At 44.4% G+C, this 24,220-nt stretch overlaps 2 protein-coding genes across 2 annotated transcripts; both read right to left on the reverse strand.

The window, feature by feature from the left end:
• Positions 1-9,878: 9,878 nt before the first annotated feature.
• Positions 9,879-13,812, reverse strand: LOC100832718. Its single transcript, XM_003580058.4, has 2 exons — positions 13,233-13,812; positions 9,879-12,001 (listed from the first exon to the last, which is right to left on the reverse strand). The coding sequence occupies exons 1-2, from the start codon at positions 13,452-13,454 to the stop codon at positions 10,145-10,147; spliced, it is 2,079 nt and encodes a 692-aa protein (XP_003580106.1). The 5' UTR covers positions 13,455-13,812; the 3' UTR covers positions 9,879-10,144.
• A 3,061-nt stretch (positions 13,813-16,873) lies between these two features.
• On the reverse strand, positions 16,874-20,033 carry LOC100833758 (general transcription factor IIH subunit 2). Its single transcript, XM_003580062.4, has 4 exons — positions 19,620-20,033; positions 18,230-18,691; positions 17,780-18,146; positions 16,874-17,311 (listed from the first exon to the last, which is right to left on the reverse strand). The coding sequence occupies exons 1-4, from the start codon at positions 19,944-19,946 to the stop codon at positions 17,181-17,183; spliced, it is 1,287 nt and encodes a 428-aa protein (XP_003580110.1). The 5' UTR covers positions 19,947-20,033; the 3' UTR covers positions 16,874-17,180.
• Between the last annotated feature and the right edge of the window lie 4,187 nt (positions 20,034-24,220).

The raw sequence follows: 24,220 nt of genomic DNA on the forward strand, positions 1-24,220 counted from the left end.
TTGAGTTTAATTTTTACTATGATTATATTTATCTGTGATGATAAGTAATGTGAATTAAAATCGCCATATTTTATGTAAAAATAATTACTTATGAATTTTTAGAGCCGTTTAATAGAGAAAAATGAAATAATACTAAAACTTTGTCAAAAAGGTACAAGTTTTGGTATGGTGCTATATCATATGTATATAAACTTAGGATAAAAAGAGTGAACCAATATAATGAATTGAAATGATATATTACCTTCCTATAAATTTAATTGCAGAAAACAAAAAACCAAAAATGATATATTGCCCATGTTTGCTTTGCCGTTGGCCTGGCTGTCGGCAAAGAGAGCAGGTTTATTTCAGGCCGTTCATCCGGATGCATGATGAACGTGGATCCATGTGCCAGGTCACCGATCCGTGGGAGGTGCACGTGGATCGCCCTTTTTCTCACCTGTGACCTGTGCTTCTCTCGGTCTCTCTCTCCACTCATTTCTCCCTGTCTCTCTCTCCCCACTGCGGATCGATCTCTCTCCCTCCTCCACTCATTTCTCTCCTCCTCCCCATGGACTCCATCGAGGGCAATGGTCCAGCCCCTCCGGTCCAACCCCTCTCGGGCGCCTTCTTCTCACGCGAGGGGCAGCGTGCCCTCCTCCGGCGCAGGGCAACGGGCGAACGGCATCGGGCCCTCCTACGAACTCCAGCGGAGGCGCAGTTGCAGCAGCGTCGGGCGCGGGGCAGCGGCTCTCCTTCTCCTTCCCCACCACTGGTGGCCTTCTCCTATTCTCCTTCTCCTCTTCCTGTGCGGCGCAGGGCGACGAGGCGAAGCAGCATCGACAGCGTGGGGCAGGGAGGCGAGGCAGCAGTGGGGCAAGTAGAGGCAGCGTCGGGGCGAGGAGCAGCAGCATGGCGGCGTGGGGCAGGGAGGCGAGGCAGCAGAGGGGCAAGTAGCGGCGGCGTCGGGGCGAGGAGCAGCAGCGTCGGGGCGAGGAGCAGCAGCGCGGCAGCGTGGGACAGGGAGGCGAGGCAGCAGCGACGTCGGGGTGAGGAGTAGCAGCGCGGCGGCATGGGGCAGGGAGGCGAGGCAGCAGCAGCGTCGGGGCGAGGAGCAGCGGCACGGCTGTGACGGGCTCGCGGCGGCAGGGGGCGCTGGGTAGCGGCATGGTCACGCGGAGGAGGCCGCGGGCCATGTCTTTTATTATTATTATTATTTTTCATTAATTCATTGCCGGCGGCAGTTATTTGCCTCCGGCAAAGACTCGCCTGGTGTTGTTCCACGGCAGTGCCGTTAACTTTTCTTTGCCGAAGGCTAAACTTTTTTGCCTTCGGCAAAGGCTTTGCCGAAAGCCACGTAAAAAGGCCTCCGGCAAAGAGGACTTTACCGGCATGCCTTCATACCGATGCCCTTTGCCGGCGGCCCCGAGAAAAAGCCTCCGGCAAAGGCTTTGCCGGGGGCATTAGTGCCCTAGGCCTCCGGCAAAGAATGATTTTCCAGTAGTGCAAGGTGAATACACTGGACTATTTTCATTCGTGTTGAAATATAAGTAGATTGTCCTCATTTCCCATGAAGTGGACTGTCCTCTTTCCCCATCAGCTTGAGTTTTGGGGTGAACTGGTTCGGTGCATGAAACTCTTCAATTTGAAAAAGAGAGTTTTCTTTTATTTGAAAAAAAATAATACCATAACTTCGAATTTCTTCTCATTGCGAAAAAGGTCAAATTTGATTGTTTTTTTTTGCGCACAAGGTCAATTTTCTTTGGACTGTTTGGTAGAATGGCACAAGTTCAGTGCTCGACCTATCACCAACTATAAGGGCCTGACGGCTTGGCCTATAAACGCAAGTGGTATCCAAGCTACGTATCGGGTGAAAACTGTTAGAATTTGGTGGACCTGATCAGCCCAAGCCCAAGTTTTAATAAATTCTGAAAATCTCAAAGGCCCATTCATGAAGTGGGATGAGTGGAGTGGGAATAGAAATAGTCTCACCTTGCTAGTTTAAAGTGAGTGAGACCAACATATAATGGATGTTGCTTCTCACCTAGTAAGCAAGTGAGCAAGGGAAATCCCCACGCGCGCTCCTCCTAGAATTATTCACTGAATTGTTATTTTCGAAATTGCTTAATTTTCCAACAATCCAAAAACCTTATTGTAGGCAATTTCCTGATTTAACTATGGGTTTAGCCGATGCATTGAAGCCGGATAAATTTTCCGGGATGTACTACAAGAGATGGCAATTAAAGGCCATGCTCTGGTTGCAGACTCTGAAAGTATTCTGGGTGACATATAGCAAACCTGAGGGAGATTTATCTGAGGAAGCTCAGAAAAATTTCCAGAATGCCAATGTTGTCTTTAGAGGATGCATTCTGAGTGTTTTTTGTGGCCGTCTTTGTGATGTGTATATGCACATAGAAGACGGGAAGGAGTTGTGGAATGCACTGGAAGCTAAATTCGATGCAACCGATGCAGGCAGTGAACTGTATACCATGGAGTCGCTGAACGACTACAAGATGGTGGATAACCGTTCTGTAGTTGAACAGGCCCATGAGATACAGATCATCGTGAGAGAGCTCAAACTTCTCAACTGTGAATTGCCCGACAAGTACGTGGCTGGGTGCATTATTGCAAAGTTACCTCCTGCATGGAGGAGCTTCGCCACGTCTCTGAAACACAAGAGACAGGAGATATCAGTTGAACAACTGATAGCGTCCCTTGATGTTGAAGAGAAAGCTCGGGCTAAGGACACCACTAAGAGGGCTGCTGATTTTCCGTCTAACGCCAATATGGTACAGAGGAACTTCCGCGGCAACAGAAAGAACAAAGGGAAGAAGTCCGCTGTTGTTAATAACAAGCCTGCGCAGACTGCTACCTTCAAGAAGAAGAAGAAAGTAAACAAAGGCGAGATGAATTGTTTCACCTGTGGAGAGCTCGGCCACTTTTCCAGAGATTGTCCTGATCGTGCAGATCGGAGAGGGAAAAAGGGGCAGAAGACTATCAACGTAGTGACCGCTAGCAACACTGACACGTACAGTATTTTACCTACTGTTCTTTCAGTATTTCAATCTCCATGTTGGTGGATTGATACGGTTGCTAATGTTCATGTATGTTCTGACATCTTTTTGTTTACTTCTTACCAGCATGGAAGGGATTCAACCGATGATGAGGACATCCCAAGTAATGATACAACCACAGCACCTACACCTCAAGTACCAGAGATGCACGTTTGTTTGGTAGCCTTGAGAAGTGCACCTTTTGCACCGATCGAGTTTCGTTTCTTGGCTATGTTGTCACTCCACAGGGCATAGAAGTTGATAAGGCCAAGATCGACGCTATTCAAAGCTGGCCAACTCCAACAACGGTCACCCAAGTGAGGAGCTTTCTTGGACTCGCTGGGTTTTATTGCCGCTTTGTAAAGGATTTCAGCACCCTTGCTGCACCGCTTAATGAGCTCACAAAGAAGGACGTTCCATATGTATGGGGCGCTGCACAAGAAGAAGCTTTTCTCATATTGAAAGATAAGTTGACACATGCTCCTTTACTCCAACTTCCTGATTTTAATAAGACTTTTGAGTTGGAGTGTGATGCTAGTGGAATTGGTTTAGGAGGTGTGTTGTTACAAGATGGAAAACCTGTTGCATACTTTAGTGAAAAATTGAGTGGGCCTAGTCTGAATTATTCTACTTATGATAAGGAATTATATGCTCTCGTTCGGACTTTAGAAACATGGCAACATTATTTATGGCCCAAAGAATTTATTATACATTCTGATCATGAATCTTTGAAGCATATTCGTAGTCAAGCAAAGCTGAACCGTCGTCATGCTAAATGGGTTGAATTTATTGAGTCTTTTCCGTATGTTATTAAACATAAGAAGGGTAAAGATAATGTTATTGCTGATGCGTTATCACGTCGTTATACCTTGTTATCTCAGCTTGATTTTCGGATATTTGGATTGGAGACTATAAAAGAACAATATGAACATGATGCAGATTTTAAGGATGTTTTGCAGCATTGTAAAGAGGACAGAACATGGAACAAGTTCGTCATTAATGATGGATTTGTGTTCCGTGCTAACAAGCTATGCATCCCAGATAGCTCCGTTCGTCTTTTGTTGTTACAGGAGGCACATGGAGGAGGGTTGATGGGTCAATTCGGCGTGAAGAAGACCGAAGATGTGCTCGCTGATCATTTCTTTTGGCCTCGGATGAGACGGGATGTTGAGAGATTTATCGCTCGCTGCACTACATGTCAAAAAGCTAAGTCACGACTCAATCCTCATGGTTTATATATGCCTCTCCCCGTTCCTAATGTTCCTTGGGAAGATATATCAATGGATTTTGTTTTGGGATTGCCTCGAACTAAGAAGGGGAGAGATAGCATATTTGTTGTTGTTGATAGATTTTCTAAGATGACACATTTTATACCTTGTCATAAGAGCGATGATGCTACAAATGTTGCTGATTTATTCTTTCGTGAAATTGTTCGCTTGCATGGTGTGCCCAATACTATAGTTTTAGATCGTGACACAAAATTTGTTAGCCACTTTTGGAGATGTTTATGGGCTAAGTTGGGGACTAAATTGCTTTTTAGTACTACATGTCATCCCCAAACAGATGGACAAACTGAAATTGTTAATAGAACATCATCTACTATGCTTAGGGCTGTTTTAAAGAAGAACTTGAAAATGTGGGAAGAATGTTTACCTCATATTGAATTTGCTTATAATCGTTCACTGCATTCAACCACAAAATTGTGCCCTTTTGAAATTGTTTATGGTTTTATACCTCGTGCACCAATTGATTTGTTACCTTTGCCAACTTCTGAAAAAGTTAACTTTGATGCTAAGGAACGTGCTGAACTTATAATAAAAATGCATGAGACGACTAAAGAGAACATTGAGCGCATGAATTCTAAGTATAAACTTGCGGGAGATAGGGGCAGAAAACAAATTGTGTTTGAACCTGGAGATCTTGTTTGGTTGCATTTGCGCAAAGATCGTTTCCCTGATTTGCGCAAGTCTAAGTTAATGCCACGAGTTGATGGTCCCTTTAAGGTGTTAGCGAAAATTAATGATAATGCATATAAACTTGACCTACCTGCAGATTTTGGGGTTAGTCTCACGTTTAATACTGCAGATTTGAAGCCTTATTTGGGAGAAGAAGATGAACTACCGTCGAGGACGACTTCGATTCAAGAAGGGGAGGATGATGAGGACATCCCAAGTAATGATACAACCACAGCCCCTACAGCACCTACACCTCAAGTACCGGAGATACATGGACCAATTACTAGAGGTCGTGCACGACAACTAAATTATCAGGTACTTTCGTTCCTCGGTACTTCATTTAATATTAATGAGAATGTGCTGCTGCCTAAGATGGTTCTTTTATGTGTTTTAGGAATGAAGGACCTAGCTTGGACCTCAAGGATCAGCGTTGGACAGCAAACCATGGAGGTGGCAGCAAGGTGGCGGGAGTTAGCTCAAGTGCTGATTTCAGAACATTGAAACCGCCATAAAAAGATGAGAAGAAGGCCGCATCCTCTTCATCAATGGGATTTCGGCCAAGTGGAGGATTCCCCCTCCAATGGGTATCTATGGGCCAAAGATGAGGGTTATAACCTTACTTTATTGGGCCTAAGGCCATGTAATAGGGTCCAACCAATTTTTAGATGTTTTCGTTGTGTTTTAGGAGGATTCCTAGGCCGTTTCGGAGTCCCACAAGGGCCTGGCCGAAAACCACCTAGTTCCCCTCCTATTTATACCCCATGAGCCCCCCTATGGAGCCTTGGGTTTTGATTAGATAAAGTTTAGCCTTTACTACTTTCGTGTAATCGCGTGTGTCGGTTAGACCACCTGTTTTACCGTCATCAAGACTCCAACTATATTGAGTATTCAGATTCATGAACCTTCATATCTCCTATTTGCAATTTCAGATTGCTTTTCATCTTGTTCTTGCTTGTTCTTCGATTGCTTCCAAGAACAAAGACCTTCATGGTCAGGTTGATCGTGCCCCCGCGGGATCAATAACCTTCTGGAGTTGATGTATCGATCGCTAAGGCGCTGCCTCCTAGGTTGTAGTCGGATCGTCAACGTCACCTCCTACCAAATCGATAATTAGGTATCTCATCGAAAGATCGGGACACCCTTGAGGCTATCACGTCTTGATGGCGAACGGGTCGCATGCAGTTGTTCGTGGTGTTGGTACGGTCGATCTGAAGTTTACTTCGGGGAAGATCGTGCGGCTAAGAACCGTGATGCATGTCCCCTCCATGAATATCGTTAGCGGTTCCCTTTTATGCAGAGATGATTTTAAGGTAGTTTTAGAGTCTAATAAAGTAGTTGTGTCCAAACATGGACAATTTATTGGTAAAGGCTATGAGTGCGGAGGCTTGTTCCGTTTTTCCATTTCTGATTTTAGTGACATGTCAGTGAACCATATTTGTGACAGTGTTAATGATGATGCAAGTGTTTGGCACTCTCGTTGATACATGGGCATTCTTAGTAGTTAAATACGAGGTACTTGATATGCATGTTGATACAATTATGGAATCTCATTATGCAGCATTTTTTGAGAATATTTTTCCTATGAAAGATATGCATAGCATTGCTAGAATTTCTTCTGAAATATTACCTGAATTTAGCATACCTGAATCTAATACATCTGATAATGAATCTGAACATCCTGAGGATGATGTTGAGAAGGATGACAATGAAGCTCCTTTCGGGAGTAAGAGACGAAGGATTGCAAAATCTTTCGGTGATGACTTCATTGTGTACCTTGTGGAGGATACTCCCAAAATCATTGCAGAGGCATATGCATCTTCGGATGCAGATGACTGGAAAGAAACAGTCCAGAGTGAGATGGACTCCATTCTTTCTAATGGGACTTGGGAGCTATCCGAATGACCCCACGATTGTAAACCAGTAGGCTGCAAGTGGGTGTTCAAGAAGAAGCTAAGGCCTGACGGTACTATTGGAAAGTATAAGGCACGACTTGTGGCGAAAGGCTGCACTCAGAAAGAAAGAGAAGATTACTTTGATACCTATTCACCCGCTGCTAGACATACTACCATTTGAGTACTACTATCCCTGGCTGCCTCCTATGGTCTTGCCGTTCATCAAATGGACGTAAAGACAGCTTTCCTTAACGGAGAGTTGGAAGAGGAAATTTACATGGATCAGCCAGATGGATTTGTGGTAAAGGGTGAAGAGAGAAAGGTGTGCAAGTTACTAAAATCTTTGAATGGACTAAAATAAGCACCTAAGCAATGGCACGGGAAGTTTGACAAAATTTTAACTTCTTCAGGCTTTGTCATTAATGAGGCTGATAGATGTGTGTACTATCGCCATAGTGGGGGCGAAGGTGTTATTTTGTGTTTGTATGTGGATGATATTCTGATTTTTGGTACGAACATAAAAGTGATAAATGAGGTCAAGTCGTTTCTGTCAAATTGCTTTGATATGAAAGATCTGGGAGAGGCTGATGTTATTCTTAACATTAAGCTGGTTAAGAATGAGAGTGGAATTACTTTGTTGCAATCCCACTATGTTGAGAAGGTCCTGAGTCGCTTCGGTTTTACTGACAGCAAATCTTCACCAACACCGTATGACCCCAGCGTGATACTCAGAAAGAACAATGGAGAAGGGAAAGATCAATTGAGATATTCTCAAATAATCGGTTCTCTTATGTACTTAGTTAGCGCTATGAGGCCTGATATCTCTTTTGTTGTGAGCAAATTGAGTAGGTTCACGTCAAACCCGGGTATAGATCGTTGGCGTGCACTAGAAAGAATATTGCGCTATCTAAAAAGTACGATGAGTTATGGAATACATTATTCAGGGCATCCAGCTATGCTTGAGGGATATTGTGATTCTAACTGGATCTTTGAAGCAGATGACCTCTACGCCCCAACCGGGTATGCCTTCATACTTGGTGGTGGTGTAGTATCATGGAGATCTTGTAAACAGACCATATTGACGAGGTCAACTATGAAAACAGAGCTTGTTGCTTTAGATACGGCCACCTTTGAGGCATAGCGGCTGAGAGATCTTTTGATGGACTTGCCGGTGGTTGAAAAACTAGTACCGACCATTCTGATGAACTGCGATAATCAAACGGTTATTACTAAGGTGAACAGTTCAAAGGATAACGCGAAGTCATCAAAACACGTGAGGAGACGTGTGCAGTCTGTCAGGAAATTGAAAAACTCCAGAGTGATAACTGTGTGCATCGAGGGAGATGGGGTTGAGACCCATGAACGTTGTGCCATAGTGGTAACCCAACCTATGTGATCGAAGATCCGGTGAAGTAGGATCTGAGAAGAACGAAGCTATCGGTATAACAAAGAAGACTATGTTATAACCCTCTCTATGTGAAGATGTGCGACTCTCAAATTGCTGTAAGGCAGGTTGACGACATGCCTTAATGTGTTTATTGCGGATAAAAGTAGCGAAAGATGCTGTCCTACAGAGTATTTTTGAAAGAACACACCTATATGAATCCGACTGTCTAACGTCGCAGTCTATGAGATTTGGGTGATCTCTAGTACTGATGAAGAGACCACGGAGTACGAGGCATATGCTCCACCCGCGGGGTAGATTACTGATAGCTCAGTACTAGTTGACTTTGAGTGAAATCTATTTCACGCCAGCTTGCAATTCAAGGCTTAGTCCATTGTGAGTGTGGATGGATGTAACTTAAAGATCTAGGCAGAAGTTCAACTTAACAGTCTCTGCTGAAACACCAGTATATAAACAAGTAGCGAGAACATGTAAATCTCTAAATGGGTATTTGAGATCGGATTGTTAGAATTTGGGGGGCCTGATTAGTCCAAGCCCAAGTTTTAATAAATTCTGAAAATTTCAAAGGCCCATTCATGAAGTAGGATGAGGAGAGTGGGAATGGGAATAGTCCCACCTTGCTAATTTAGAGTGAGTGAGACCAACATATAAGGGATGTTCTTTCTCACCTAGTAAGCAAAGCGAGCAGGGAAATCCCCACACGGGCTCCTCCTCCTCCTCCGCTTGCCTCATCACGACGCGTGCGCGCGCCGCGTTTCGTGGATCGAGTTCAAGGCCGAGCTTCTTATCTTTTTATCACCCGCGCGAGGTGTTTTTGGAATTTGTTACGGACGCGTGCGGATTTTGTGGAGTCAGTTCAGGTTAACCGAGCCGACCTATACCTACATGACTATATATACAGCCGCCCCCTCTCTCCGATCGGTACGCAACACAACCGAGTTAGGGTTTCGCCGGTCTCTCGCTTTTGTGCCGTCGTTGTAGTCTACTCCATCCCGAGCGCCGGCGTGCACCAGCGATCGGTAGAGCAGGTCTCCGGAACCTTTCGCCTTTGCGATTCTGTACGGGAGAGGGCGAATAAGGTTTTTGGGAAGCGCTCCGCGCAACTGCTTGCTTCCCTGCAACCATGGGTCGTCTACCTCCTCGAACCGGCGGGTGCGCGAAGCGCCGCCGTCTTCTTCGTCAACAATTTCGTCAAGCTAACGCAACAGCAACGGTTTCTCCACCTCAACAGTACGTAATCCGTGATCCAATCTACAGTTTAGTTATGATCTGCGAGTTCATATTGCTGTTTGTTGTGCTGTTTAATACTTCTAGTATTTTTTAGATGCATCTGTTAGTTGCTACTGTCGTCATGATCTATATTCTGAACTTATTCATTGAATTGTTATTCTCGAATTGCTTAATTTTCCAAAAAAAAACTTCTATTTGAATGAAACTCACGGCCTCTGCATCAGTTCCCCGGCTTCCCACAACCAAATGTGAACACTAATAGGTTACCCATGTAAAACACTTATGTTTTTTTTTTTCGAAAATGAGGCAGCCCCCCTACCTCTGCAATGTAAAACACTCAGTACATGCCACCAACACAGTGCCGCAGTTACACCACATAAGACATCACCAAAGATCAATTGAAGAATTTAGGATAGAAGTTAAAAAATGGATACCAGACTTTCTACAATTACAGACTCTTAACACCCCAATGTACCCGGCCGTTTCTTTGGTATAAACCCACTACGACTCAAATAGTCAAATAAGCAGAAGAATAGGTGCTATGCGCCAACAATCAGTCTAAGAACTACCAAAGCTTAAGACGAATCCTTCATCGTCGGAGCATCTGGTCGCCAAGGACAAGGTGGGGGTTGACTATCTTGCCGATGACCTGGTTGGCACTTGTGGCCGTTGTCCCGCAGGCAAAGGGATATGATTCTGGGAATGCTCTAACATCTGAAGCATGTATGGTGTCTGATAGGAATGAACAATAGTGCTGCTGTCTGTTGAGTCTCCACGTGTCGTTGCTCTCTGCCAGGAATGTGAACTCAGTCCAGACAGCATATACGCCCTCCCTGAAGCCTCATAGAGTTGGCGGCTTGCCATCCTCTCCTGCATCTCCCTCAGTTCTGCATCAAGGGCGATGGACAGGCGGTCCCCACTCTTGCTGGCAGAGGACTCCGACAATCTCCTGCGGCAGTCTTGAAGTATGGTCACAGCCTCAGAGAGAGCACCACTCTCCGCGGCACATCGTGCAGATTCAATAGAATCCGCGGCTTGTACACGGTTCCTCTCGCGGTCAACCTCAATGGATACAGGTTCAGATATGGTGGATGTCAGCCTGTTGATCTTCACCTCCTCACCTTGAATATTGATGGTCTCATTTGTCACTAGATCCCTGTAGGAACAAGCAACCTTTAACAGCGAGGTCTGTTCACGAGATTGTGGGATGTTCACAGACAGCAAAATGTCTCTCTCCTCGTCAGCATACAGTTGACCAATATCAACTAAACAGCTCCGTCCATCTCTTGCCACCTTCCTTGGGTAGCTACCGGATCTGATGGAACTGAGTTGAACACCAGGATGAACACATTCCATGCTAAGTCGCATCTCCTGTGCGACAACACTAAGAAGCCCACCGATACATTGAGCAAACGCATCTTGCATCACACCCTCATCTTCGATGAAGGAAAACGTGCCACCAGAAGCTTCAGCAATTGAATGCATGGAATCTGAATCATGATCTGATCCAAATCCAAAAGCATGGATAGGCAACATGCGTTGTGTATCATTAAGAATAGATGGCGGAATAAGTGACCGGTAATCTGTCGAGCCTCCTTGAACATTTGAGGAAACACTGTAGGTATCTTGCCCATCAGACAGAAGAATGATACTACACACTGAATTCTTATAACTGCGATCCTCAATCACCTTAGTAGCTTTCTTCAGTCCATCAGCAATATTTGTACCACCACCAGCACCAAGTGAGTTAATAGCCTGCAAGGCCTGCAGCCTGCCATAATGTGACATTCGTTGAAGATGGAACAGCCTCCGGGCACTAGATGAGAAAGCAATTACGGAAAGGCGATCGGATGGCCCAAGGTGTTGAACAACAAAACCCATAGCCCTCTTTAGGAGTGCTAGCTTGGTGCCTGCCATACTGCCACTAACATCAATCACAGTGACAAGATCAACGGGGGCGCGGCATCTTGGAGATCTAACTGAGCTTTCATTGATTGGTCCGCATGTGTCCTGGTCTGAATTAGCACTGGGGGCTTTCAGATGGATTAGAATAGAAAATCCATCTTGAGATGATGACTGAGGGATGGCTGAGAATTCTGGATACATGCTGACCACTGCCGTCCTAGTAGACCGAAAATTAAGATTATCAGAAGCTTCTGTCTGCTGCAATGGTTCATCGTCGTTGAAGTTTGCTGGCTCCAAAGGACTATGTAAGCGCCGAACTCCTTGCTGGCGGTTTGGAGCTTGGTGAAGAAGAGCCACATAGGCATCTTGCTGGGGCAACTGAACTTGATTAATTCCAAGTCTAGAAGATAGTGAGCGATTCAAGGGTATCTCTTTCCACTTTGCCCTACAGACTGGGCAGACATGATTTCCATGTTTCACATTAGATGAGATGCAGTGAAAATGGAACATATGAGAACATTCTGCAGTGAACAAGGCATGACCATGGCCAGATCTCATAGAATCAAAGCATATTGCACATTTCCCCTGTTCGAGTACAAAAAATAGAGATCAGTATAATTCTAAAATAGCTTCTTGATCAGTATAACTCAATGGATACATCCTTCAGTTGCAAGAATATTATACCTAACAACAAAACAAAAATGAGGCAACCCAATGAAAATTTAACCAGCTGCAGGCTTTCATATTGGTCAAATTCTTAAAAATAGATATACCTAAGTTGCAGCTCAATTGCTACTGTCAAAGCTTATACTCGTATTTTATTTATGGAAAGTTGGCAAGCACACATCAAGGTGTCAACCAGATGAGGCAATCCTCGTGAGGTTACTTGTTGAATTGGCACACATATTGTCAAACCAAGCATGCAGTTGGCAGTCGGGGCATATTCACCACAAAAATATATACATAGACAAGAAAGTACATCATCAATTTGCACTCCTTAATGGATAGCTGCTCATGGCTGGTGTCAAGTTGGAACGTTTGCCATAAAGAACGAAAGCTGGTTGTATGAGGAAAGAGTGGGGATCGCTACACGTGACCACACCACGGGCAGGTGATGAGCAAGAAGCAAACTTTTCCCTGTCCTTTTCAGGGTGAAGTGCAATTTATTAATAGTGGAAGTGTATGCAATAGGAAAGTGGTCCGCGTTAAGCAATTCTCCAATGCCAGCAAGTCAAACTCATTAATAGTGGGTGCAATAGGAGTACTGAATACTGAACAGATCACAGCTAGCACAATACTGTACTCCACCCAATTTTGCTGTCTAGGGAGAGAAAGAATTAAATGGTCCAAAACTAAAACAGCCCAGATAGAAAAGGCAAAATGATGTATATAATCAGAAAGCGGCACACAAAACAACAACGGCGGTAATGTCAATGAGAATGGCTAACTTCCACGTTCTCCATTGGGAATGAACTGCAGGAAATATCCGCATATTTTTTCTCTACTGAATTTGTAGAACCCATAAACAATGACGAAAATATCACAGGCATGCAGAAAATATATACTGTATTGTCTAATAAAATCTTAAACAGGACGAGCGAACCCAAAATTCGCACGGATAGACAACTAATCCGCACCAACACAGAACAAGCATCGCATTCCACACCAGCATTTCAAAGACAAATCACTAAACGCAGAGCTCCCAGGTCCCAATCAAAACACAAATCCGTCTCATGCGTTGGGGTTCTATTTTTCCCATTAGAAACACAAGCACGTATTGAGGAAAATGTTCATGGAGATCAGGAGATGGCCTCACCTTGGAAGAGGACCTGCTTCCGGACCTGGACACCCGGACCGCACCGGACACCGTCTCGTCCGGCGCCGACCCAACCGCCGCCACGGCCGCCTCCGTCGGACAGCCGCCCGCGCCCGACGCCGGCAGCCGCTCGCCCGTGGCACCACCCTCGCCCTCGGCGGGGACGTGGACGCAGAGACGGAGGCGCAGCGCCGTCATGGCCTTCCTCCACACGCCCTCCATTGCCGCCCGGCGAAAACGTACGCCCTCCTCCCAAGCCCAAAGCCCCAAACCAACCCGGCTACCCCTCTCCTCGGGCTGCCCCCTCTTATGCCTCGGGTATGCGGCTACGACCCGCGAGAGGAGATGAGAAGGGGGGAGAAGAGGGAGAAGCGGCCTGTGGTTTTGGAATTGGAGGAGAGGCGACACTTCACAGTGGAGGAGGCGGAGCGTTTGGGTGCGGCTTCTGGTTTGACTCGCGGGAGGAGGAGAGGATGGAAACGTACAAGGGATACCAACGGAAGAGGGCAAGGACGAACGGGGGTTTAACTCGGAGCGAGGGCGGCGAGGGTGCTCAACTTGGAAGTTGCAAAACTGGAGGTGGTCACAGCGGAGGGGCTTTGAATTTCTTTGTTTTTTTCCTGGCCTTTATTAACTACAGGATGGTGGCCGTTCGGAGAGCTCACGGTGGTCCGAATAAATGGATTTGAGTGTTGATTTATAAATATTTATTCCGTCTCAAAATAAGTGTGGTAATTTTTTTTTCAAAATGAGCAAATCTACGCAATGAAATTTGTCTAGACACATAAGTATCTAGACAAAATTGTCACTCTTATTTTGAAACGGAGGTACTTCCTCCGTCCAACAAAGGATGTCTCAACTTTGACTAGCTTTTAATGCATCTATACGCTAAGTCATGTCTAAATACATTCAAATTGTGACAAAGTTGATACATCTTTTGTTGGACGGAGAAAATAGTAGTTTTTTTTTGTCTTAGAAATATAAATGGTAAAATTGTATAAAAAATATATTTACATGCCAAAAAGAGGGCAATTACGACCAAAGTAAGGCATGTGTTTTACTTTCGTCTACCAAACTTAGATCCTCGATTTCCTGCTTTCGCTGTTGAAGACGCCGGCTTTTCGCTGCTTGTGATAAATCTTAATTTCGTCGACCAAACATAGGTCCTTTGATCTTCTAACCTTTCGCCATCGAAGAAGCAGGCATTTCGCTACTTCCTCAAGAGTAATGCATCTTAATTCCGTCTACCAACTTAGGACCTTCGGTCTTCGACCTTCTGGCATTGAAGATGGAAGCATTCCGTTGCTTCCAAATATGAGTAATGCCTAATTTACCATCGGTCCCCGGCCTTGCGTCATTGAAGACGCAGGAATCTCGTTGCCTCCACATGAGTAATGCACCTTAATTTCCCACCAGACTTAGGACCTTCAATTCGCGGCCTCTTGCCGTTGAAGACATAGGCATCTCGGTGCATTCATATGACTAATGCATCTTAATTTCCCACCAAACTTAGGAACTTCGGCATCCGACCTTTCGCCGTTGAAGGCGCAAACATCTCACTTCTTCCACATGAGCAATGCATCTTAATTTCTCACCAAACTTAGGACCTTCGGTTTCTGCCCTTTCGCCGTTGAAAATGCAGACATTTCGCTACTTCCAAATAATTCATACAGTAAGCATGACCAGAGAAGAATCATCTTCCTTTGCACCGAGGCCCTGGCAAAAAAACGTAAACTGCCACCGAGGTTTACATGCCAAATAGGAGGCCAATCACAACATAACCCGCAAATATCTAAAGGAGCTTCTGTGAAACCGGGGTAGAAGCCATGTTGCCTCAGGAAATGGTCAAAGAACGCATCATCGTTTTTCTTCTCTCACATGCTGTCGTGTGATTAAGATCTAACATGCAAACAAATTAACTGATTTCTAACTTTAAAAAACGACTTTCATATAGCAAACCCATATTAATAATTAAAGAAAAATCTGTTCGGTCGACACGTTGGACCGTTGGTAGCTGCGTACACGGGTCAGACTCTGCAAGCTGGTCTCCAATTCATAGCCGATATTACAAGTACATGCATGATGCATGCATGCCGGTGAACCGCCAAGCGTGTCATTACACCAAGAGATTGCAGTTGTTCAATCGTCTCCTTCAGCGCGTAAGCAAAGCTGAGCTAGCTCGACCTCGACGAACCGAAGTCTAATCAATGGCGCACGAGATGCACCCAGTGTCATATTCAACTCAACAAGTCCACTCCTGTTATGTAATATGCGCGTGTCTGATCGCGAAAGGAGAATGTTGCACCTGTAGTACGTCGGTGAGCTGATTGATGTTCGGTTGGGGAGGTAGAGTACAGAGCGAAGCGACCGGGCGCGCACACACTGCATGTTCGCTTATTCGGAAAATCGGTACTAACGGGTAGCTAGCGGCCCTTTTCATGCCGTAGATTTCTGCCGTATAAAGCAGCATGAACTTTCATGCCAGAAAGTTTTTGTAAACTTACGGGTACGTAGCTAAAAGGCGCATCATCATCCCGGGAAACCACAGCTTTTGCAAATTGCATCCCAAAAGCATGCAACTTTACAGCCTACTAACTTTTTAGTCACCTGATGCAAGGAAGAACCATGCAAACCTCCTCTGCCTTCCAGGTTCCGTCTAAACTATCTAAACCATAACGAGTGGTTGAGTACGGGACTGCTGCAAATCTGCAATACCGTTTGCTGTTTGCCGAGGCAGACGACGGTACAAAACATTCCGTCAGGAGGCAGGCGTGTCCGGTGGCCCAAAGCCCTGCTGGAGCGGGAGAGGGGAAGACGACCCGAATATCGCCTTTGTGGCACAGCAGAGCCTGCGGTGCCGGAGCAGCGTGATGGCAAATCATGCATGTCCCTGTCTCTAGGCCGAGAGCAAAAGTCCACTCCGGTATCATTGCACGGGCTCGATGGCCCACGGGCCGCGGCGCCGGACAACATCATCGGGAAGTTGGAAGGGGTCGTACGGGGAAGGCTTCGTTCCCTGCACATACACAGCACACAGTTGCACACTAGTACACGGGAGAACCGGCGGCAACTTGGCAAGCAATCGACGAAAAGACTCGACCCTGATTGCCATCGACATCGCCTGGTGTTCTGCTCCACCAGTCATATCTAGTCTTTATCTCATGTCATCATCCTGTGGGTTTGTCGCAAGAGCCATCGTTGGATGAACATTCGGCTCCGTAAAGGTGCGCCTGCTGTCTCGCACTGCAAACCTCTCCTTACGTTGATGAGATCCTCTGCACCGGCAAGCTTTTGTTTCAGTAAACGGATCCGGCTTGTCCCGTTTATGTCTTGCTAGCTTTGTGCTCTGACAAATTTAGGAATTTACTTATATACAGGATAAACAGACACTCGTTTATTTTGTGCTTCATCTAAACTGAAATGTGCCTGCTTTCCCAGTTTTCCCAGTACTTGAGAACACAAGGGTAGTTGCTTACGTTTCTAACGAAGAATACAAGGCAATCCCAAGGGTGCATTCATAGCGAGGTCAACACGAAATTCCGTTCAGAAAGAGGAAAGGAAACAGTTGCATACGAGATTTTCAAGGAGACAACATTCGCAGAATCTGGGAGTTCGGCATGTGAAGACATGAGTCACGGTACTGAAGAAAAATAACATATATTGATCTTGCTTCAGAAAAACAGCAAGAACTACCAAGTTTCAGTCCCGTTGTACATTTCTAACGCCTCTTCACAGCATAATGCTATACTTTCAGCTCCTCGACCTCTAATTGTAGCTTAACTAGCTAACCCAATCTAAAAGGAGGTGTGACAAATGCCTGATATCTGTACACTGTTTGATTATCGAACAATACCATCATCAATGTCAGTGTACGAGAAAGCTTACAACAATGCCTAAGCTCTGACTCAGAAAAAGATGAACACCTGAATAATGCACACAATGGCACCTCTATGAAGAGAAACTGCGCTGACTCTCGCAACCAGGGCAATTATGCAAGCTCTCATGGATGTAAATATCGCAATCAAAGCAGAAGTGCTGGTTGCATTTTGGACATCGGACATGGAGATTAGATTGGCTATCTGCAAGGATATTGAAGGGCAGACAATGAACATGATGATTACAACACACAAGATACTAGCATAACAAAGAATAAAGAACAGTAAAAAGATTGTCATGAAAGTAGAAGGATCGGTCTCATTCACACACAGATGCTAATGTTGCCTCACTCTAAACTGCAGAGGTAAGCTCTGTGTTGGTGACAGTTCGCTTTAATTGCTGAGAATTTAAGCTGGCTCTCATTTGATATGTCCACCTTCGTGCTATGCCACTATGTTTTGTTCACAGAATTAAGCTTAAATAGATAAAGAAAATACCCACGGTATACATAACAGTTGTTGCTAAACGTAGCCCCCCGCCCCTTTTTTTTTCTAGCACTGATAGTTTTAAACAACTGAAGCAAGGGCATTAAAGGTATAATTCCTCATTTGAAGATATAACTAAAGAGAAAGGGTAGCATATAGTACAAGCTAAGATATGTTTAAGCATACCAGAGTTAATCAGGCTCTGCTGGCAGCCATAACAGTTCTGTCCTCCCTTTTGACCTAGCTTGAACGTCACCTCATCAAACGGTGCTACTGGGAAGAGATGATGATAGGACCTTGCCAGGTGTGGAGAACTAACTAGTGTTAGTCCACAAGTTCGACACTCTGTTGGGAGCTCACATACATTAACCTTGCATCTGGGGCATATGTAACCTTCAGCCCCGGACTTGATTTTCTTGTGACATGAGCAGATGGAGATAAGATCCTCTGCTCCCCTCTGTGGAAAACCCATCTTAATCAAATTAGCTGCAGCATACTCTGCAATCGCAGGTGGTGGAGGAGCATGTTCGAGCAGCAATTCCTTGAAGTGAGACTGCCAAAAGAAAGAAACATTATTCTCCATACAGAAATTGAATATTCGATACTACAAACTAAAACACAACCACATTTTAGCACCTCATCCAGTGCAACTGTGTAGGATCCACCAGTCTCCTCACAAAGATGCTTGCAAATGAAAATTTCTGCAGCAAGCCCAATAACGGAGCATCTAATTTTGGATTTCTTGCATTTTTCTACTGTCTCCATGACATCACCAGGATCACATGTATTCAGTGCGGAGTACAAAATTAATACTTCCTTGTGACCATATGAAGGAATTTGGTTCAAATAACCATGGATAAGTTCTAGAGCATTTTGCAGAGATGAATCACCAGAACACTCAAGCTTCCCCATCAATGCTTTAATCTGTGACTCTGGACTGCCACCAATGTCCGTGAGTCGATGAGAAATGCCATCTTTGATTGTCACTAGCCCAACATGGCTCAAGGGATTCTGGTCAAAGAATTCCCTAATGAATGCCTCGGCGCATTTTGCAACAACGGCCATTCGACTAGGACGATAATCCATCTCTGAAGCTGCCTACATGATTAAAATACAGCCAGGGAAAAGGTGATTACAAGGGATGGAGATAATGCAAAGAAGAAGCTATGAACAGTACAAATTCGACAGAAAAGAATGCTCAGAACGAATTTTTGAGACAAATCATTTCGAACTAGGCAGTATAGGATGCTCAAATATAATCAGCAACAATGGAAGAGCGATAGGACATGGTTACCAATAGAAGAGAAGACATCAACATTTTCCAACAGAATACATGTGTGGTACATACAGTTCTCTTGAACCAACAGAAAACCGTTAATTGCTATGTTAGGTAATACCGACCGAGCAAAGCCCCCATTTTTAGTTGGCAAAATTCTTTCCTTTAGATGATTGGCATCCCCTAAATTAAATTTCTAATTCTCCCCTGATGACTGTCATATAAAAAAAATTCCACAAATTGCCCTAACATCCACCAATTACAACACATCAAAACCCACACTCAGGTATTAAAAGAAGAACGGTAAGCAAGAAGGTAGGCTGCCAGGGATGCATGATCCGTCATTGGACCAAATAGCACAGCTAGGGGACACGAATCAGATTGTCTAGGCTGCCTAGTTCTTTCCACACACAAAATGAAGCACGGATATGGACACGTACTTGCATGAACTGTAAGCAGCTCAGTGAAACTACTAGCATGCAAAATAATCCAAAGCAATAGCTCATTGCTCAGCTGCTCACCAGTTATCGCTTAAACAATCTTGTATCTAGTCCACATCCGAATCGATAGCCCATGGGCAAAACACCAGATCACTCTCGGTACAATGCGTCATATTTCTCAACAAGACAAAAGCGAGATTACCACGATCACATTGCTTGCCAGTCCCATTGAATAGTTGATCCCAGACCGAGCGCTCGATCGGAATGGCTAACAGAAGGAAGGGGGATCAAATAGGGTATGATAACGAACCCGGGAGAGGTCGATGACGATGTAGAGGTAGCGGATGAGGCCCTTCTGGATGCGGACTGCGGCGGCCGCGGAGCGGAGGAGGAGGCGGCGGCGGTACTGCGAGTGGACGAGGTTCTTGGTGTCGATGGGGCGGAGTAGGCCCGACTCGTCCTCCTGCAGCGCCTCCCACGACCGGTCGTCCGCGTACGCGCGCTCCCAGGCCTCGAGGACGCGGCCGTCGCCGGTCTCCTCCTCGTCGTCCTCCTCGTCTTCTTCCTGGTTTCGCCGCCGGCCGGAGGCCGTGGAGGAAGCGTTGAAGCCGCCTCCGCCGCCGCCGACGCCGTACATGGTGGGGCGGCGGAGGTGGAGTGGGATACTGGGAGGGGGGAGTAGGGAGGATGCGAGATCGGGACCAGGAGATGATGGGCCAGGCGGCTTTGTTTGGGTTTGGGGCTCCTGGGCTTTTGTGTGGCTTTCTTCTTTCTAAATTGTCGCCTTGCTGACCGTGTTTGAACCCTCGCCGATGGTACTTAAACTTTGCTCCGTAAGGAAAACTGTATTTACAAGTGATCTAAAAAATGTATTTACAAGAGATATTACAAGTGATCTAAAAAATGTATTTACAAGAGATATTACAAGTGATCTAAAAAATGTATCTACAACTACAAGAGATATACTTACACAAGTTCTCATAAAAAAATGTATTTACAAGTGATCTAAAAGGAAAAGGATTCGGGTCCGGAAAACTGTACTAGCAAGTTCTTTAAAAATCCGCAGGTAGATAGGGTCACCTAATTTGCATGTTTGAGTTCCCATGCATATATATGTTTTGAAGGTTTGAACTCCTGCAAACTTAGGCCGATGGTTAAGATAAGACAAATGATCTGAAGTTTGGTGCTCTGAAAACTGTGATGATGGAGATAATGAAAATCTGAACCATCGTCTTGTACCACTGCCCAATCTAGAACTCTAGAACCTAATAATGCAGGATGGAGAAAGCTATAAGGAGCAGGAATTTGACAACCTTGCTTGACAGAGCTCGCAGCTAGCTACTGCATCCAACTTTACTGCATTCGGCATCGCACGCACATGTGCTACGCTTGTACAGACGCCACCAATCACAATGTTGTTCTTTAATTAGATTTGCAGCAGTGGCTAGCAACTTTGTAGTACCACGGTTGCAATTCGGCACTACCTTTGCAATGCTACTATGCTAAGTAGCGAGTAAGACTTTTTTTTTACAACAAACGTTCAGAGTCCGACAGATCAGATGGCTCCGGTGATCTGAAATTAAGTACACAGCTGGATCTCTCCCCTGCCTCTTGAATTCTGCATTTGGTGCGCATACCTTTCGCCTCATGCGTACGTGCCTGTCCACCAATCTGCGAATTGAGTTTTGCACAAGTGCTCTACCCGATGCCAATCATTACAAAGATAGCAACCCTGCGCTGTACGGCCAGCACTAGTTCAGTGCGTGCATATCCACTGTGACACTGTCTACTCAACAGTCTCAGCTACAGCAAATTCTACCACCTTTTGTAAAATTTGAGAGCAACTTCAAAGCTGGAAAATGAGTGGAAAGGCTGTGATCACGACGAATCCACAGAGCCAGAAACTCTGAAGAATCCGGTGTTAATTAGCACCTCGGTGGTTGCGGTTGAAGTGCCCGTGGAGGTTCAATGCGTAATGCCAAATATTTCACCTTCCGAATTTGTGATGATGTGGTGCTTTGTTTATAACTACAAATCTACAATGGATTGACTGATGGATCGAGCCCATCAATGGTTGTTGATGGCGTCGATGACCACGACCTGAAGCTATAATAAGCGGGCCTTGATGACGCTTATACTAGATTATTCTCTCCAAATTCAGCTCATGTTCTACATCCAGGCGGAGGTGAGAGGACTGAGGAGGGACTGAAACTGAAGGAGAAGTAAAGCGGCAATGTTCCCTGCCTTTGAAGTTTACCTCGGCTAGCTAACTAACAAGCCAATCTACGCGCCGTCGCCGGCCATCCGGCCGACACACTCGATCGAGACGTGAGCATTTCACCATCGGTGCCTTTCAAGAACGGCAACGATCAACGAGAGAATGGATTGCTTCCTTTTTTCCCTCGAGCTGACGTCCCCCCTGCTGATCATGGGACGTTCGTCAGTCGTCACTTACTCACTTCGTCTGTTAGGCTTTGGTTGTCTTGCGTGGAGTACTACAGAGTAGTAGAAAACAAGGAGCTCCCTGCCAATGAAGGAGTTTGACCCGTGTAATCAGGTACATACTACATAGGCTTGTAGCGTACTGGCATGATACTTTTTTTTTTTTGCGAGAAGTAGTGGCATGATACTTACTTTTCTTTTGTGGCCTGACACTTGGTTGACACTGACGTTATGTATCATGCAGAGGGGGAAAGAGTGAACAATCTCATGCAGAGGTGAGTGAAAAACTCTCTGACAAATAATTTTCCGGAAAGTTTCAAATATTTCTTGCTATTGTAATTAGCTTCTGAAAAATCATGATAAAAGTTACCCAACAACTATTTCCCAATGTTACCTGGTCTTTGGTATACGCATAGCACCTGTGAATTTAGAAGAAAACTATTTGTTCTTCTTCTTTTGCGTTTTTTTTTGTCACATCCAAGTCATCCGTGTGCTAACATGCCATGGTTTTAATAACGTTTACCCACATTGTTGAAATGCTCTTACAGCTCGTTTGGTAGCCCTAATTTCATTTGGCAAAAAACAATTTTTTTATATGATTTTTTTGTTGAATTTGAATTATGAATCCAAAAATCATGTTTGTTTGCCACATTCATTTGTAGAATGAGAGACAAATCTAGAGAAATGATATCTTTTAGAGATGAATTGGGTTTATATGTATGTCAGTATATGTGATTTGATGAATTTTTAAATTGAATTCCTGCACTCAATTTTGTGCCAACCAAACAAGTTGGTTTTTTGGAATCCAAAATCTATTTTAGGATTCCAAGTCCAAATGATGAGATCCAAACGCTGTAGTATTTATGATCTCATAATTGTTAATAATGAACCGTCATCTGGAAAATTGTTCAGATTTTAGTATTTGCTTCCAAATTTAAGAGAAAAGCGTGCTAGAAGGATCTAATAGTGGTACTAAAACATAAGAACATAAGTGAAAATCAAAATAATCCTACCTCAGAGAATTGATGTGCCTTATGTCTATCAAAATTCGCCCGATACAACATAAGTCACAACACATCACATCACATCAAGGTCCCGGTTTTTCGTTAATTAAATGGGCAACTCTTTTCTGCATATATGAACGGATCGAATCCTTAAACTCTGGTTCAAAATAAATTCACCCATTTTTTAAAACAGTTGCTTGAGATTTTGCTATTGCAACTTTTTGTAGCCTTACAGCCACCAAAATTGTTGTGTATACGACTTTTTTGCCTCCAAGAAAAAAGTGACCGTTGGATCCGGTGTGTCAAACAAATAGAGGTACTCCCTCCATTCTATACTAAGTGACTTAAAATTTTCAAATATGAATGTATCTATATAAAATAAAATTATATGTAATATTTCGTCCATTAACGTGGGAGCGAGGAAGTGACAGAGAAATACATTTTGCGCTTAGGCCTTGAATGTTTTCGTCATTTCGTGTGACTGAAAGTTTGCAGACTTATTGTCCTTTTACCAACTCGAAATGGATGAGGTGATGGGCCTGGGGATTTATGCACTTGCTTTAAACTTACTTCTCCAGAGCAGCGTGGCTGCGTTGGCTGGCAAGGTCTAGGTATAGGTAGCACGGGCGGCACCGCTGGTTTAGTTTGCTGGTCTCTCGTGATTTTCTGTTATAGTTTTGCTCTAGGACTCTAGGTATACGAAGACCGATGACGTCACACGCAAAAAGAAAAGAGAAAAGGTACTAGCTCAAGTGGCAAGACGAACGTGAACGTGATACACGCTCGAGTGGAGGACTAGAAACAGTTCCGCAAGAAACGAAAACGCACTGAAAATATGGAAATAAAGACAGCATTTTGTGAAACGGCAAAACGGAATTTTATTCGAAGAAACGGAAAGACATTTTCTGGCAGAAAACCTACGGAAATGGAATTTCCATTTTATCGGTATCTACACTTGTGAATTTTTCATTGTCCTCTATTTAATTGGATGGTGCCGTCGATTCGGACTAACCATTACACAAATACCAGTTTGGACAGGGCTCAAATAGAGAATAAGATATTTCCTCCGTTCAAAAAAGAATGTCTCAATTTTGACTAAATTTGAATGTATCTATACACTAAGTCATGTCTAGATACATCCAAATTTTGACAAACTTGAGACATTTTTTGTTGGACGGAATGAGTACTATTTTCATTGGTTCACATGAGACAATATCTAGGATAGAGACAGCTGCTTTTCTTTCCTCATTAATGATGTGTCATATAAACAAAATATTGACATGGATCATTAAGAAACTACGCCAGGTAAGAACACTAGTATACTCTCTCCGTTCCTTAAAAAATGGCATATTAGGTTTCATTAAGATAAGGTTTTGATCACAGATTAGTTTATCAAGATGTATTTTATATGACATAAAATTAGTACCGTTAGATTTGTTATCAAAAGTATTTCATGATACCTGTG

Source organism: Brachypodium distachyon, chromosome 5 (assembly GCF_000005505.3).
Source record: "Brachypodium distachyon strain Bd21 chromosome 5, Brachypodium_distachyon_v3.0, whole genome shotgun sequence".
NCBI classification, from domain to species: Eukaryota; Viridiplantae; Streptophyta; class Magnoliopsida; order Poales; family Poaceae; genus Brachypodium; species Brachypodium distachyon.